Consider the following 18,667-nt stretch of genomic DNA (forward strand, 5'->3'; position numbering starts at 1 on the left):
ACTGGGAAGAACCCCTTACTCTTTTCAATAACTGTGGTGGGTCCTTAAACCTACTCGAGGTGAGGCTCTATACATCCCATCTGAGAGGACTTCCCGAGCAAAAGCAATGTTTTTATTTTCCCCTGACTAGAGTGAGGATATAGGACTGGTGTAAAAACTGCGGCCAACCCTTGAAGGACAGAACACGTACAGGGGCCTAGCCCTAAGGGCCTAACCCACAACCCAGGGTTGTAGCCAGCCCCAAATCATTTTCCGTCCCCTCCATTTTGAATTGCTTTGGTCCAGGGGCATACTTCCAAGGAAAATTTTGAAATCTAGACCCTCTGAAACACTATTTCCTGCATTTTGAGGGTTAAATTTTGCTCACAGAGGACGGAATGGGCAAAATTTTTTTCCGTCCCCAGCTGCAAAATTGGAAGGATGGGTGCTGGCTATAACCCTGCCACAGCCTATAGATTCTATATCAAGAACCCTAAATTACCTGAAGTTGACACTTTGTCAAGGTGTAATGTTAACACACTTAACCTACAAAATGTAGTATAGCCCTCACAACTGACTCCTCATCTTTAGAATGAATGAATGAATGAATGAATTTTATTGCTCAACAATCGCACAGGGTACAATGTATGGCAATTAATAACAACTAATAGCTATACAGACAATAGTACTAAGAGGCTACATACAAAGCAACAACAAAACATTATCAATAACAGTACAGTTACATGTATGTATGATTAATCTGGTCTCGCATTTGGAATACATTATTATTAAAAGAAACTGGCCTACGTAGACGGATATATGAGTTGAACATGAGAGCAATACATGGAAAATATCGCTTTCTGTACCAGCAAGAGAGATGTGTGTTTTGGTTCTAATATTCTAAAACAATGTTTCTCTCTAGATGATTGTGGTGCGATCGACATTGGGATAGGCTGCAGATATATATGTCAGAAGGCCCTACCTAGCTTTCTGTAGAATGGTTATTATGTTACCTTCACAGAAGGTACATATTGATTTTGCATTGTTTCTTCTTCTTTTCCGCACAAATAAAAACATGAATATCTCCAAAACTAGACCTTGGAATATCTCGTAATTCAGCAAGCTGGTAGGTCTGCACATAAGACACTGCACCCTGGTCATTTTGTCCCCCAAAGATACAAAAAAATGATTTTATGGGGCAAAAAAGGGTGAAAAACTAGCAATTTTAACACAAAATCGAACTTTCGAACCGCCATAGAACGTTAGAACCCGGGGTCAACGACCGGTAGCTGTAGAACCCGCCCGGGAAATAAGGAACGTGACTTCGAACGAGGTCAACGACCGCTGCTACGCAACACGGAAGTGGCCGCCTGTCAAATGATGACTTCATCTTGCTTTGGACGGCCTGAATTGAGGCAGAAGCCGTCCTCAGTATGACTTGTGGAATTCATTTTACCAAGATGTAATAAAAGATCAATAAATTCACAGAGCCTTATTTTGCCGAGTATCGGCACCCTTTCAGTTTGCATATCAACTTCAAGGAGGTAGAATGCGCCTGCACAATATTGAAATTTAATGCCCCCAAAGTATCAAAACGTGTCTCGGTCTGGTCTATATCGAGTTAATTTTAAGTATTTCTTTCGATGCTTTTCTTGATTTTGTTTTAAACGTTTTGCATCCTGCATGCACAAGCCAGTTTTACTCTGAGCCTTCCAAACATTGTTCAGATTCTATGTTGTGTTTGAGTTACGTCAAATCACACAGGGTGTGGAGTTCGCCAGCACTAGTCTGCCACTTGTGTTTTCGTGATTCTGTAAAAGTCGAGGTAGAGTTGCGTGCTCACGCGATAATTTGGCGAACAAACGTGTGCAGAGAGAGAATACTAGTATTAGTAGCATCTTCTCAGACAGGCCGACAACTGTGGTAACGTTACGTGTATGTGGTAACGTGGAGATTTTTTCGGATGTCTCCTGACATGATAAGTAACTGGCATATCATCATAATAATGTAGCGAGACATGTTCGTTTTTATCCACGGTACTGAATAGGAACTCAAGTTCATGCATAGAGCTGTCGTCTAAATAAAACACGGATTGGTGTCACGGTTGTAGTTAACCGATTTTTGAGTCAACAAGAACATTTGAGCAAAAAAAAATTATGACTACGTTATATTAGACTCAAGGTCACTGCGTGTTGCCGGCTGTTAACGTTACATTAAAAAACAAACAAACATGCGTAACGATCGTCATGCAAACTGAACGTTTTACGCCTGAGACATAAAGGTATGTGAAGCACAAGGGATGGAGTTGATGAGTTTATTTCGCTATTAAACTGACCTGATCGAACAAGATTAACTGCAGCGTGGGACGCCTTCCCCATCTTAGGCTATAGGTCACGGTCATTCCGTTCACCTTGTTGTTCATCATGTAAGTTACCACGTACAGCGCTGCGTTGGTCCCCAGCAAACGAAGTCTGGACTCTGGGAAAATTACAATTTATCTACGTACAGCTTTATACACGGTGGGAGTGTATAAAGCCACAGCACAAAGCCACAGCACAAATCCCCAGGCACAAATCAGCACAAGTCTACTCGAAAGTTCAGTGTAGCAGAAACCTAACCCCTTGAACTTTGCATGATTGACAGGCGGACGGGTTTGAAGTGTGCCGACTGCGGCATGTATTGATAATGAGGGCAAAAACAAACTACGTACATCAAACGTAAATCAAAATTGTTTGCTAAAAATAAAAGAATTTTGTGAAATATTAATTGCGGGCTCTGAAAAAAATGATTGGGCCGTTCAAAGTATGAATGAATTTACACAGATTGACTGTGACAGGGAGCATAGCGAGCGCGGTGGCGCGTACCGTGAAGATCACGTGCAGTGTGCAGGGGTTGTCATATCAATTTCTGGCGTGAGACGGTGGCAACTGCTGAGTGAAAATGAATAGAATAGATTTGTGGCATTTTTAGCGATTACGCTAACCAGCTATTTCTGTGAATTTGTGCGATTTACAGTTGTTGGTAACGGGAGGTGCCCTCACATTTCACGCCCAGAACTCATGGTGCTCCATCGCTACTTGCCAGGTCAAATTTTTATGAATGGATTTTTAACAAATGCGCATTAAAACGGTTCATGATCCCTTCGCGCTCCACGTTACAAGCGGCAAACTCTGTTTTAAAATTTTGTGAATGTACCTTCCGATTTTGTGGTACGCTGGGCAGTGTGCCGTAAACTTGGTGCGCTTGATTTAATTTTGCTTCAGAAGTGATGAATTAAAGTAGACAGAAATAAGAATTCAATTCTATAATATTTTAGCTTCTTTTGACATTAAAACTTTGACTGTATGAATTTCTTGTCTTATGTGATGATAGCTGCACCTAACACAATATATGTGATGTTTTCACGAGAAACGGGTTCAATGCACTGTTTGCGACGGCCCTACTAGTAAGAAAATCATTACGAAAAAACAACACCGCCTACATCAACAAATCTCTGTGTACTTTGTGGAAAATATCTTCGAAATCTCTCTATTAAGTTTCAGTTTCATTGACGGTCAGCTTAGAGGAAGTACAGCTCGCCTGACATCGGTAGAAATTTATATTTTATAAGCAACTTATTTTCCACGTTTTATGAAAGAACGCATTGCAAGCATGTGAGGTCCGAGCGGCTAGCAGGAGACTATTTTGAAAGACATTTAAAATTCACAAAGATGTTTTTGTTACTTCTGTGGTAGCAATAATTGATAGTTAATCAGGGGAAAATGACAACAAAAAGTCAGCGCTAGGACGATGCGACCGCGTGACCGGAACACTGGTAGGGGGAGGGGCGCCGACCGGCCGCGGGTTTGACCGGTTGTTCTCTCTCGCTGCCGGCGGACGTTAGGAATTGTCAGCACGACTGCACCGTCCGAAATAAGATTTTTGCAGACTTTGTCTATATTTACACGCCGAGTTTGTTCGTCAACAATGACGGAAAGCGCAAGATTTAACGCATTCTTGTGTTATCAACTGATCTTCGCGACGCGCGCTCCGCGCCAAGTCGAATACTTGTGAATTTTTTCCGAGTGATTCAAAGCTTTGTTTTTTTCTTAAATATGAATATGTTGAAGGAAACCAATTTTGTCCATGGCCCTCTCCCAAGCCAAGAAAGTTCTCCTTTTCCATCCCCCAAGCCGCCAAAATGTTCCTAGGCCCTCCCCCGGACGACAAGCTTTCCCACGATTATGTCGTCGAGTAAACCCTGTTGACGACCGTCAAAAGTGGAGAACCTTTGTGGCCAGACTGCCCAGTGCCCATGTGGTTGGTAGCTATGCAACTGAGATGTGAGGATGATGAGAACCCCTGTTTAGAATAAGATTGGACACTGTGTTTATTATTCAAGATACGTAACGTTACAGATAAAAATTATTGAAATTCATTCGTCCATTCTTGATCCCTTCTTGATTATCCTGTATCATTTAAATCAGGTAGAAATGCTAGGCTAGACCATGTGTGAAGGTAACATTCTGTATTTGCTTGCAAATATTACCTTTCTAGTTACTAATAGTCTATTAGCTGTTCTTCCATACATTGTATCTTTAAGTACTTACACTGAGTGCATAAGTCAGAGACAGTCCGACCAGCCCCGGAGCCAGGTTTCCTAATACTGCTGCCAGAAGGGAGCTCAGGGCAGCAGCAAACACGATCACACTGCCAATCAGGTCCTGAAATAACAATCAAAACACAACATTGAAGAGTGAACACCACAATTTTTCTCAATTAAAGTATGATGCATGCACCCTGTGACTCTGCTGCCCACCCAAAAAAAGGCTTAGGCTCTTTCTAGGGTAGGTCAGGAAACAGGAAACACAACACTTTTTTTCCTAGGCCCTAGGCAAACCGATCCGTTAAAAAGTCAGTCCTTCCCGCCCCTGATGGCGCATATAGGGCGACGTCCATCTCCGTTTCAGTAGCCCTGCCCGGATACACAACTTAAAGCAATCACTACAGCAGGGGGCTAGTTCACTTGTATAATGGTGTGTGTTCAACTTCCATACTCTTTCCCAAATGCTGAGTGCTAGGCATAGAAAGCAGCAAGTCTTTGTTTGGTATGACTCGGCCAAGGATTGAACTCATGACCTACCGAATGCAAGGCACTCTACCCACTCAGCCATTGCACTGGCAAACCAATATATATATATGTTTATGTCTAGAGGAGTCTTACCAGCCTGACCCCCAGCCATCTGTTGGCTGTGTTGAGCCACATGAACGTCCTGGCTGTCGAGTCCAGGTTTCCCTGGAACTGTTGGGAGAAGCGTCCCTGCTCCTTGTAGGAGCGAACCGTCTGCAGCCCGCCCAGCACCTCCGTAAAGCTGGCCAGCACTGGGGACTTGCTGATGCTCTCTAGTCTCTGCAGCTCTCTGGAAAAATCAAAAACAAAGAGATTATCTTCTAAAATGAGGTAAAACATGATGCTTTTTCCCAAAAATAAATTATATCATTAGGTTGGTAGATCATAGGACATAGAGTTTTCTTTTACACAATGAAGGGGGTGTACAAACTCAGCCACGTTTGGGATAGTGTTCTCGCCGCAAAAGCGCCATCTACATCGGCTACATATAGCGGTGAGATGCAGAACTCCAGTTAGAAGCTCTGAGGAAGATGTCTGACAGACACAGAAATGTCAGCAGGTGAGAAAAACTGGTTGTGTAAACTCTTATTTCCTATGATGCTTTTTCCATTGGCTAGCTCCCTGCTGTCGTGCTTACACAACTGTGTGGCCCTAGGCTATAGAAATGGAGATTAGCACTGCCCTAAACACAAAAAAGCTGTTCTCCAACAGTGTCTGTAATGCCTGCAGGTACAACATTGAAACAAAAGTGACCCCTACAGTACAGTAAAAAAACTGTAAGGGGCCAAAACCTACCCTTAAAGGCTTCCAAGAGCCTACCACTCAAGAATAAAGACCATAGCATGTCCAGCACACAAGATACCAAAACCTGACGTTCTGCTGCAGTACCATAAGAGGCTGCTTGGGGGCCTAAAATCCAAGCATTTCAAGGTCATATAAAGACCTATAGTCCATGGGCCAGAGGGATTTTTGGTACCACCGAAAGGGACAAGTGCTATCATGGATTTTTTGTATTAGCAGTTGCCATGCATAGCTTTCTTACTGTAATCACGTGACCAAGTGACGTCATCCAAATTGACCTATATGATATATAATATAATACTACCCACATAAATAGTAACCAAACATCCAAACAATCTATCTAGGCGTAGTTATGTTGCAGACAGACATCTGTTTGTTTGTTTGTCACCACAATACCTCAAACATGGACAACAGTAATCGTACCTGGAGGAGGCTCTGAAATACTTCTGCATGAAGAAGTAGAAGCCGATGATGGGAAGGGCAGGTATGAGGAACCAGGGTGTCACCACAGCATTCACTACTACAGCAGCCAGGCACTGCAGAGTGCCGGACAGTACCGACATGATGCTGGGTGATATTTTCTGTGGAAAAACAAAATCAACACTTACTGACAAACTAAATGACAGGGAGGGCAGGTATAAGGAACCAGGGCGTGACCACGGCGTTCACTACTACAGCAGCCAGGCACTGCAGGGTGCCAGACACCACCGACATGATGCTGGGTGATATTTTCTGTGGAAAAACAAAATCAACACTAGTAGTAGTAGTACTGACACACTAAATGACAGGGAGGGCAGGTATGTGGAACCAGGGGGTGACCACATCATTCACTACTACAGCAGCCAGACACTGCAGAGTGCCGGACACTACCGACATGATGCTGGGTGATATTTTCTGTGGAAAAAGGAAATTTCTCATCAACACTTAGTACTGACAAATTATATACTACTAGTACTACTAAGAGAAAGATACAGCAGTAAATGTTCTATCAATTGATTCTGAAATGATTTCTTGTATCAATCAAATGAATATAACAAACAAAGGTACCTTTTTTCCATCTTCAGACCATATGTTGATTTGTTTCTAGCTATCTGTAGATGCCATCCCCATATGCATCAATTGTGTGCATTTACCAAAAATTGTTTTCAACCATAATGTTAACTGAAAATTAATGTTGCATGAGATATGAAAGTCCCCAGCCATACCTGATCAATGATCTGTGTATCTGATGAAAACCTGTTGATGATCCTACCGAGTGGAGTGGTGTCAAAGAACCTACAACAAACGTAACCAGGCATGATATTAGAGTCTAGTCTTCCAACATTCAAGTTATAATAAAACTTGTCAGGCCAAACATTCAGTCTTCTATTGGTAAATAATGAAATATCATGGAAGTAAGAACATATGAAGTAACTTCATAACTATGGATGAGGGCAGAACGTGTTATTATCCCCGTCTCAAGTATAACCATTGCCGATCATGTACTTGAGTACCAAAACAATCTTCATTCTCATTTTGCATTTGCAATTCTTACAAGTTTACTAAAAAGGTATTTAATTAAGTAATGCCATTGTTATTCCTTCTTAGATTTTTTTTCCTGAGTATAATGTACATATGGGCAATCGAGCTTGAAGTAAACAATAAATAAACAAACTACTACATAATGCTAATTTACCTTTAGCCGTGGGGTAACCTATATCCTTTGTTTTGAAATATATGGTTTATTTTTTTATCTTTGTATATAAAATCGCCATATGGTGAAAACTGCCACATTTTGAAAATATCACAGTTTTAAACCACCATCTGTCGACTTTGCTATCCCCAGATACCCAGTTTTTAGATAACAGCGGATAAAGGTTACCCCACAGATAAAGGTGAACTATTGTTATATATACACCTTTCTCACGCGGCGGCCATGATAGATCGAACACAAGGTCAATGAGGCAAACAGACAAAACTTATTTCTAAAATCAGCTTCCATTCACTTTTCCCCAAAACTACACAAATTTTCACAATATAACATCAAATAATAAATATTATAACTAGTGTTATGCACCAAAAGATGTAGCAATTCAGAATAGTGTAGGCCGATCCCATAGTCCCTAAGAGATGCAAAATAAAAAGATAATAAATGCAAATATTTGACGGACATGCAACCATTCTCTTATGCACCTTTCTCACGCGGCGGCCATGATAGATTGAAGACGAGGTCAATGAGGCAAACAGACAAAACTTATTTCTAAAATCAGCTCCCATTTAGTTTTTCCCCAGACCACGCAAATTTTTACAATATAAGACCAAATAATGAATATTGTGACCAGTGTCATGCAACGAAATATGTAGCAATTTAGACTCGAGTACTGATCCCATATTCCATTAAGAGATGCAAAATAAAAACATAATAATGCAAATATTTGACGGACATGCAGCCATTCTCTTATTGGTTAATTTTCTAATGTCCATGCTATCATTGGTTGAACTACTAATTATGATGGACAGTCTTTTGTTTGCCTCATTGAACTCGTTTTAGATCTACCATGGCCGCTGCGTGAGAAAGGTGTATTGGTCGCTTTCCTAACTGGCAGGCTATCATTGGTTGAACTGCTAATTATGATGGACAGTCTTTTGTTTGCCTCATTGAACTCGTTTTAGATCTACCATGGCCGCCGCGTGAGAAAGGTGTATACTGACCTCATGGGAGCCCTGACGATGTTATCCAGCATGCCGCGGTGGAGGTTCTTGGCAGCCTGGTAACTCACGTACACAAACAGCAGTGCGCCCACCAGCGTCATGAGAATAACGCCACCTGATAGGCTGGCATAGCCAATCAGGTAGTACTCCACATCTGTGACATTGGGGTGTTCTATCTCTCCAAACTGGGAGGGGAGGGGCAACGAAAAAGAGAAGAACTGTTAGAGTAAGATGGACAGTATCGGTCATAACTGTGGAAAGAGAACTTTCATTCATTTACATCTGTTAAACTGAACAAGTCACCGGTGCAATGGCCTAGTGGTTAGAGTGTTCGCCTTGCATTCGGTAGGTCGTGAGTTCGATCCCTGGCCGAGTCATACCAAAGACTTTAAAAATGGTACATGCTGCTTTCTCTGCTTAGCACTCAGCACTAATGAGGAAAGGTATGGAAGTTAAACACACATCACTACCAGCGGACCAGCCCCCTGCTGTAGTGGCTTGCACATGTGTGGCCCAAGGGCTACAGAAATGGAGATGGGCGCCACCCCTACGCATCTGTTACTGATGTACGGGCAACTTTAACTTAACTTAAACTGAACAAAACAATGAACAGCAAGGTCTGTTGCTACAAAATTTACAAAGTTTGAAGGAACTGTCAGTTCTGGCCTGAATGTCTATTTTGAAAACAAATGGGACATAGAACAATAGAAGTTACTGCTGATTGGCTGATGTTGCTCTGTCCCTATACCTTATAACCAATCAGATGACCTGAAACAAATTTTAACTTACCATAGAGCTTATCTCTAATTGGCTGCCATTTTGACTGCTGGCTGCAGAGGACCAATCAGAGAGCCAGAAGTCCCTTGCAACAGCAAAACCCCTCAAGGTCACCTGGGCCAACATGGCTGCGATGACCAGAAGGATCCCACCGGCGTACGCGTAGGTAAAGTAGACCTTGACCTTCACCATTCCGGTTTCACGATCCTCCTGGGTCATCAGTTTCCCATCTTTAGTTTCTGAAGAAAAAAGATTTCCATTTTGTTTATTTGTTTTATTTGGATCTCCATGTAGTGATACTAAATGTAGTATCACTATTCTTCCTGGAGTCCTACAATTCATAAACAATAAATACAAAACATAAGCAACAAATCTTGTACAATAAGTAAACATAAAAGTAACAAAATCAACTGAGGTAACTTAGAGTGAAGGTGGGAGATCAGAGGTCAAATTAAAATGTTAGAAGCCATAACCTAGGTTTTGTAAAAACTATGCAGAAATTGTCAAGCAGTTGAACATGCTTTTTAAACCATGAATCAAGGACGTTACATTTTTTATTAATTGTCCTTGCTTTAATTTGTAGATTGAAATGCTTGCTAATGATAATAATAAAACTACTTAGTATCTTAATGGATCTTTTAGTGCTGTTCTAAACTACACGTGCCCGTGTTTCATGTTACTTTCTCTGGTTTGAGGTCCTATTCCGATTCATCTGAGCAATAAACTCTAATAAAGTAGCACACTTTGGCAATAATGTCAAGCACTGTTTGGATTTTGAAACCTTTAAAAAGGTTACAGTACTAAAAACGAGGAAATACAGTAACTGTTCTGTTATAAAACTAGTGTGTAACTTTATGACATTGATGTTCATTACAGACCTTTTTCATCCTCGTCCTTTTTGTCTTTCTTTTCATCCTTTTTGGTGTCCTCCTCTTCCTCTTCCTCTTGCTCATCCCATTCATCCTTCCATTGTTCAAAGAGATGAGGACTGGCCAGAGATATCTCCTGCAGTGTTCCCTGATGGGCCACCTTCCCTTCCTTCATCACGAGGATCTGGGGTAAAATATTCAAGTCATTATCAATTAGTTGACAAGCATGAAGACACCTATCTTCACAGCTATCTTATTCCTCCAATGACCTGGAAGTCAAGGGACGAAAAGTCTTAGTTTCTAATTTTTTTCGCAGGATCCTGCTAGAATTCTGCAATTCACCACTTATTGGACCCTGAGGTGTCACAAAAAAAAGGAGAGTGATCTCGATCCAATTTTAGCTCACTGAAGATCTAGTCTTCCACTGGTCATGACAATGAAGAATAATACTATGTAAAGTATTCAATTTTTAAGGTTCACTGTACCAGGGAGATTGCCCTAGCTCTTTTTGGCAAGCACAATGAACTGCAAATTTTTCCGGTAGTGTGCATGTCGGGTGAGTGACCCAGCCGAAATCAAACTCACAGCTTCTAGTTCCAAAGGCAGGGCTGCTAACCACTGGTCTACACACGTTACACCAAAGAGGAGGTACCCACCAGATCTGCCTGAGGCAGCAGCTGCAGTTTGTGGGTGACCAGGACCACCGTTCTCCCCTCCGCTGCCAGCAGTCCCATGATGCCCTCCTCAAACAGCTGGGTCCCCACATGGACGTCCAGCGCTGACAGAGGATCATCCTGTAGAAATGAATTAATAATTCAGATCTAGAGCATGGTGGTACGGTGGTGGTGGTGTATTAAAGCATTGCTAAACTTGTGCCAAGCAAAATGTTTCTGCGATTGCAATTGGGTATTTCAAGCACTTATCTAGCAATATCATGAATCGCCATTTTGTTAGACTATAAGTTATGTTAGAAGAAATATCTTAAGTCATAATTACTACCTACCAGTATGACAATGTCAGCAGTGGAGTATAGAGCTCTGGCTACACTCACTCTCTGTTTCTGTCCTCCACTTAGGTTGATGCCCTGTCATGGCAGGGAGGAAAGGTAACAATATTTTTTAATCACAATAAAATCAGGTTTTTCATACTTACAGCATGCAAACAGATCAACTAAACTCAAGGAATTTACTTCTGAAGAAAATGATTGATTATGCCAATCAAAACTATAGATACAGCCAACTACATTACTGAAAACATGATGATCCATCATCTTCTGGAATTTATCTAACAAAAATTTAAAAAAATACCCCTGCAATTCCAGAGCAAGCTGCTATAGCCAAACCTATGCCACTAAAGCTATCTGTTACTGAATGATAAAAAAGCAGGTTCAAAACATATCAAAACCAGAGTTTTTACTCCAGTACTGTAGAAAGCCGATTGATATGTTTGGTAACTCAATCAGGGCTCCATGCACTCGCTGCCCTTAAAGTTTGTTAAGGTTTTCAAGTACAAGGAGTTTAGGGCAGCAAGTGCAAGGAGCCCCAGTAGAAATCGGATGATACATAGTGAGGCTAACTCAATCCCACCTTTTCTCCGATTTCTGTCTCCTCCCCTGCTGGTAGGATGTCCAGGTCTGGCTGCAGAGCACAGGCTGAGATCACTGCAGAATATCTACAGTAATGAAAAAGTTACTAATATAAGCTGTTGCTATTTGGTACATGTACAAGTGGAAACAAGACCACTACAGACCAGGACCCATCCTTTTGTCCTGGGACCAAAATCTACTGAAAAGAAATTCACCCCATCCGTCCAAAATATTTGGAATTCATATCACATTAAATTGAGCTTTACATGACATTAACAACAACATTGGGCTCCCAAACAATGAGTGGGATTGGAAAGCTGGAGACAACCATGCTACAGACCTCTAATTCAATACAGGACCTCTGGGATATATAATCAAGTAGCACTAATGTCAGAAGCTCTGAGGAAGATGTCTGATATACATGTATATTAGCATTATAATGTAAGGAAGTAAGAGACATTACTGGCTGTGTAAAGAGTACTTTTAATAATAATAAGTGAACGGACCTGCCCCTATCCATGGGTGACCCAAACAGGATATTGTCCTTCAGTGATGCGTTCAGTAGCCAGGGTTTCTGGGCAGCGTAGGCTATGGAGTCTTGAGCACTGAATAAAAACAAAACATTCAAACTTACATCAAAAACTATCTTATTTGCAAAACATTAACTGTATTTGGACCACATTGCAATTTCTGAGCTACTTATAATACATAACAGAAAAAGCAAAAATTGCAATCTAAATGACTAGACTCTGTACATTTGTAAGTTTGACTGTAGAATCTCCAACAGTACTTTGTGCTTGACATTTTATTGAACTAGTAGGCATCAAAATGTGTAAACTCCTGCCGATATAATCTGCTCATGGTTTTCTACTCGGTCCAAGATACAGTCCATTGATTTTTTATGGACTGGTCCAACAAGAAAAAACCCACCCCTACTGTAAATGGACAAGTCATGTATCAGCACTCACTATCATATTTTTGTATCATGTATGTGTAAAATATGTGTAGTCATAGATTTATTAGGACTATGATGTAAACTGTACCTCAGACAGTTACCGGTATATATTTTGTCTGACCCTTACCTCTTCACTCGAAACCTCGAGGAAGTGGTCTGCGGGCCAATTTGAGCTTTCATGAATAAACAGATCTAGAGGTTGTGTAAGAATTCAGAGGGGCGAGTAAGAACAGAAAGAAACAAACAAGCCGATACCCGGGATCGAACCCAGGGCGGCAGATTACAAATCCAACGTGCAAACCACAACACCAAAAGTTCTACAGCCATTGGCGTGGTCAGTTTGGCAGCGCTTAAACCCCACTGTTACAGTTGAAACAAACAACATACCTGGCAAACCTGACTGAACCCGTGATTGTTGTCATCTCTCCCAGTATGGCATTCAGGAGGGACGACTTCCCACTGCCAACTGATCCTACGATGAAAGTCAGCTTACCTAAAAAAAAAATCTCAATCAATTAGCATATTTTGTTTGTAACGTTAGTTCACCCTTATCCGCCTTTAACCTATATCCGTTGTATTGCTAAACAGGGTATCCAGGGATATCAAGTCGATGAACGGTAGTTTCAAATTGTACTATTTTCAAGATATTGCAGTTTGAAACCACCATCTATCGACTTGATATCCCTAAACGCATTGTTCCCTTAAAAAAACGGATAAAGGTTACCCTACGAATAAAGGTGAACTAGCGTTAACAGCATTGCTAGAAATATGTTTTCTTTTACAGACTACGGTCTCAAAAATATTGAATGGCTATGAGTCCTATGTTGAAATAAGGGAAATTTCAAAGCAATAAAGATGATTTGAAGAGCAAAGACTATCTGCTTTCCTCCAAATTGCTCCCACAGATGAATGGATTAAGTTTTTCCAGTACCATGAAATAGTTTTTACTTTGTAAGCCAATTTCTGTGAGACTTTAAGTTTTGAATTCATAAACTGTGATTATCAGTCATTTATGCTACCATGCATCTCTAACCTTTAGGAATGGTGATGTGGAGGTTGGTCAGGATGGGCTGTTTGGACTCAAGGTCCCAGGCGAACGTCCCATCTTCTACCTGCAAATACACAGAGATGTTACACCTGATTATAGCTTAATGTTAAGCAAAATCATACTCTTTTGTTTGTTGCTTTATTGGTCTTTACTTCAAAATACAGAATATTGTTGTTATTTGCACAAAGTACAAATCCTCGCCATAGCCTTCGGTCACTCTGTACAGAGCAGTGCCCATCTCCATTTTGATAGCTCTTGGGCCATGCATTTTAGCACTACAGCAGGGGGCTAGTCCACTGGTGGTGGTGTGTGTCTAATTATGATACTCCTTATTTTATTTAAATTCCCATAATATAAGTGTTAAGCGGACAAAAACAGTAGTCTGTATTGTATACAACTTTCAAAGTCTTTGGTGTTACTGTAAATGCATTTAAGTTTGCGGGGATTTAATTTCGCGGTAGTGGGAAAAGGGACTTTTCGCGGTGGATTTAAGTTCGCGGTTACACCATAGACTGCAGTCTAATACCATAATAGAAAAATGTTCGCGGTGGTTTTAAGTTTGCGGTAAAGTGGTCACCGTGAAAACCGCGAACATTGATCCAATGCGAACATTTCTGCATTTACAGTAACCCGACGTGGGTTTGACCCCGTAACCTCCCAAATGCAAAGCGAGCATAATGTCTAGCTAAGTCTAGCTAAGAATCCAAAAGGGTAACAGCTACTGTACCCACCTGAATAGCAGTGTTGTCGTTAAGTTCAAAAGTCTCTGATCCCAACAGACTGGCATTGATGACTAGAGGGTTCCTCTGGTCTTCTAAAGAGGAAAACCCATTCTCAAAACTCAGCTGGAAAAGAGAAGCCGAGTAAAAATCATTGAAATCCTTATGCACAATCATACAGGTTTCTAAAAATATGAAAAATCTCTGACTTCTTCATTTGGACAACAGTGCAAAGTTGTCATCTTCAATAGAATTAGTTGAATTTGTCACCACTATGATGATGATTTCAACTTGGTTTCAAATTGTTGAATGTTGACATCTGATTTCATGTCAAATGGGGGCTATAAAAAGTTCTGATAATAGTCATGCAGGATATGTCTAGTAAGGATATTTTAAAAATCATCTTTTGTACCTTTATAGAAAAAATGTACATTCTAACTTGTCTATCAGATTGCACACTGTGTCAATTATAATAAAGATGGCATGTGTGATGTAATTGATAAGCTAACAAAGTCATGGAAGTATCTTACGATATTATTTGTAAATTTTGTTTGCCAAACTACTATATTTTGTCACATTTTTCTCTTACCTCCCTTCTGGTGTATGATGATTCTCCCCTTGGTTCCAAATCAGTACTGTCCACTTCAGGAGCAACAAAGTACTTTCCCAGTCTCCTGTTGCTCACTACAGCATTCACTGTAACCCTGTATGGTATCATCAATGCATTAAAGTACAAATGTGAGTGTCAAAGAGTGTCAAAATTAATGCTATCAATTATAGGTGCTGGCAATACAAATACAATACAATTCTAGAATTTAAGATTAGACAGCATTTATATCGCTCCACTGTCTCTGCCTGTTTGTTTGTTTGTTTGTTTGTTTGTTTGTTCGAACCTTTATTTATTCATGAATGCTCAAATTGGCCTGCAGGCCGCTTTTCATTGAGGTCATGAGGGAAGAGGCAAGGGTCAGACAAAGTATATAACAGAGATACAGTTACATCGTTTAGAGTCCTTATAAGTCCTATAAGTCTATATACACAATTTTCACATACATACAAAGAAAGAAACTGCTGTATTCCATAGCATCAACACCAGGGTTTTTATTTTTAGGGTGAAAGGAAACTTGAAATTTGAATACTGTTGACTTACCTGGTCACCATTGGTAGGACCATCAGCGGACCTTCTAGGATGTTAAACAGCGCAAGCGAGGAAAAGGCCTTTCCAGCTGTCAACGCTTCATCAGTGATGAGTGTGTACAGACTAAACGTCTAAAAGATATCCAGTATTCGTGTTAAATCATTACACAACGATAAGTGAAAGAATAAAGTGAATTGATTAGAGATAACAGACTTTACCCACCCCCAGAACATATAGATACTAGTCACACACTTGTACACATACTATAAGTCAGAAAAACACACACACACATAACACAGATACATATAGGCCCGGTTTACACGAGGCAAAAAAACGACTTGTCCCAAGGAGGTTAAAAAACCTCCTTGCTTGTCCTAAAAATGTCCTACGACGTTTGACGAGTGGTTCGTGGCGTGCTGCAATCCGGGGGTGCCACACTGCGGCCCGCCACAGCGCGTCGTTTTCGAACGTCGTAGGACATTTTTAGGACAAGTTATTTTTTTGCCTCGTGTAAACTGGCCCAAGTATTACACAAACCTTACCAGTAGTGTTGTCAGTATTGGTGTAGCTCTGGTGATGAACGCTGCAAATTAAAGTAAAGATGTGAGGTAACAAAAAGCACAAAATTCTCCATCCAGACACATGATGACACATAAAGTTTATACAGTTAAGTATATGCATATCAATTCATACGAGGGGCGTGCAATTAGTAATGGTCCTGACCCATTTCCCATAGCAGGAGATTAATGAAACTTGGCACAGTTATTAGTCTTTCTCTTCATAGGAATCACCCAGAGTTATGCATTTCTCCCATCGTTTGATGCAGCTCTGGACACCGATTTTGTAGGACACCCCAGGTTGGTCCTCCAACTGATGCCTCATCAATGGCACAAGAGGGACGACCAGGTCTGGGAGCTGTTTCCACAGACTTCCAGCCACGTTTGAATTCAGGATGCCAGCGTTTTACAAGGTCATATGATGGGGCATCATCACCATAAGTTTCATTTATTTCATCAAAAGTCTTCTTTGGTGTGCGTCCTTTCAAATACAAAAACCGGATCACTGCGCGACACTCAACTGGTTCCATTTCACACCTGGTCCATTTCGCACCTGACTAAGTTCAAACACCAGTAAATCAGAAACCACAATTAGTTCAGAGCTGTCTTTTGCAACATAACCCATAGAGATATGAATTATTACACAGACAAAATTTCATTTAGATCAGACAACTGGAAGTGGGTCAGGACCATTACTTATTGCACGCCCCTCGTAAGATATGATTTAAATGCAGGACATTATCAGGTTGAGAAGGATGTATGGAGGCTTGTGTATTAAATTTTGCAGAAAATATTTCCAAATTGCAGAGGAAAATTTTGACATTCTGGAATATTGCAGAACATTAAAAAAAGTATTTTGACCACTGAACTGTAATTTACAATATATCTAATATATAGTAGATATATTGTAAATTACAGTTCAGTGATCAAAATACTATGTAGCTTGATAATTATAGTACAATGTATTAAGTTTTAGACTTAAGACTTACTGACACAGATCCCGTACAGAGCTCCCTTCAGCAGTACTTTCAGCTCCTTCCTTCTGGCTCCTTGGACCATGTCAGAGAAGATATCCTCCCATGCGTACAGTTTGATCAGTTTCATAGCCTACAGAACAAACGTTTTAATATCATCAGATTAAATATCAAGTAAAATATAACAAAAATTGTAAAATCATAAACATAAAACATACTAGATATTTCATGATTTACAATAGTTACATATCACACTGGACTTGCATAGCCATTAGCTTAAACCATGAACTATAGAACAAAAATTCAGGCATTTTGTTCACCATATACATATAGTTACTGGGAATGAATTTCGTCAAGGATTTAGTAACAAAATTTTCTCCGATTACTACGGTCTGAAATGAAGGAAGGTAAAAATAACTAATGGTTGTTGCAAATGACATTTGACCCACCTGTAACATCTCATTCGACTTCTTGATTCGCTGGTCTGTTTGTTCCTGTTCAAAGTGGGAAAAAAAGCATTTTTTTATTATCACAGTTTATATAATCTGATATGTACTTGAATTGTTGGCTGAAATTTACATTATACATTATATATCATTTTGAAACTGTACAACTATATAACTTACTAAGTTTAAGTACAAGAAAACATCCAACTAATTTTTTGTGTGCACCCAATTTACATGTATGCTGCTGTATTTAACTTATATATAGTACAATGACATGTAGTTAGTGCTTTAAGAAGTAGTACATGTGGACCCACCAGAGTCTCTTTCTGCAGGCGGCCCATCTTCATGGCCAGGTACCACTGCACTGGCGCCATGACGATCATCAGCCCCGCCCCCGCCAGTGCCGCCTCCCCTAGCGACAGGTACAACAACACCATGGCAACCACCAGCTGGGAGAAACAAAGGAAAATTATTGCAAGAATGGTACATAATGTGCAACATTAAAATTCGGATGAAACACAGAGCATCTACAAAAGATCTACTTTTAAGGTGTGGCTCTTCTAAACTAGTCAGGACCTCTTGTTTTACTATTTCCATCAGAGATGATGACCCTACATGTAACTTTATGAAGAGATTTTATACCCAATTACTGTACATGCATTTAAATTAGCGGGGATTAATTTTGCGGTAGCAGGAAAATGACTTTGCGGTGGCTATAATTTTGCGATAGCACCATGCACTATAGTCCTTTACTGCCATGGAAAAGTGTTCGCGGTTTTAAATTTGCGGTGAAGTGGCCACCGCGAACATTTCTGCATTTACAGTATATGAATGTTAAGTCAAATCATACTCTTTTTTTGCTGCTTTTATGGGTCTTTACAGTACTAGTATGCAGAACCAACGATGTAACATTGCCGTACCGTGATTGGTGCTGACCACAGGTAGAAGATGAAGAAGAAGAAGTCCATGATGTTGCCGGCATCGATGGACAGGTGGTTGATGACTTCACCCGTCGTCA

The 18,667-nt window shown here is 40.5% G+C and overlaps 1 protein-coding gene across 1 annotated transcript in view; it reads right to left on the reverse strand.

Annotated features, from left to right (window-relative positions):
* Positions 1-18,667, reverse strand: part of LOC118404895 (ATP-binding cassette sub-family C member 8-like) — a gene marked incomplete at its 5' end in the record, with an annotated part of 31,764 nt that overhangs the window by 8,948 nt on the left and 4,149 nt on the right. The window contains 22 exon segments of the mRNA XM_035804277.1: positions 4,569-4,682; positions 5,183-5,378; positions 6,314-6,555; positions 6,677-6,784; positions 7,096-7,165; positions 8,582-8,766; positions 9,371-9,597; positions 10,237-10,411; positions 10,884-11,021; positions 11,231-11,311; positions 11,814-11,898; positions 12,319-12,417; positions 13,155-13,260; positions 13,801-13,879; positions 14,547-14,660; positions 15,124-15,238; positions 15,685-15,803; positions 16,215-16,255; positions 17,219-17,336; positions 17,653-17,697; positions 17,964-18,098; positions 18,570-18,667. Of these exon segments, the coding sequence (XP_035660170.1) occupies positions 4,569-4,682; positions 5,183-5,378; positions 6,314-6,555; positions 6,677-6,784; positions 7,096-7,165; positions 8,582-8,766; positions 9,371-9,597; positions 10,237-10,411; positions 10,884-11,021; positions 11,231-11,311; positions 11,814-11,898; positions 12,319-12,417; positions 13,155-13,260; positions 13,801-13,879; positions 14,547-14,660; positions 15,124-15,238; positions 15,685-15,803; positions 16,215-16,255; positions 17,219-17,336; positions 17,653-17,697; positions 17,964-18,098; positions 18,570-18,667 (2,690 nt within the window).

The sequence above is a fragment of the Branchiostoma floridae genome, chromosome 17 (assembly GCF_000003815.2).
Source record: "Branchiostoma floridae strain S238N-H82 chromosome 17, Bfl_VNyyK, whole genome shotgun sequence".
Classification (NCBI taxonomy): domain Eukaryota; kingdom Metazoa; phylum Chordata; class Leptocardii; order Amphioxiformes; family Branchiostomatidae; genus Branchiostoma; species Branchiostoma floridae.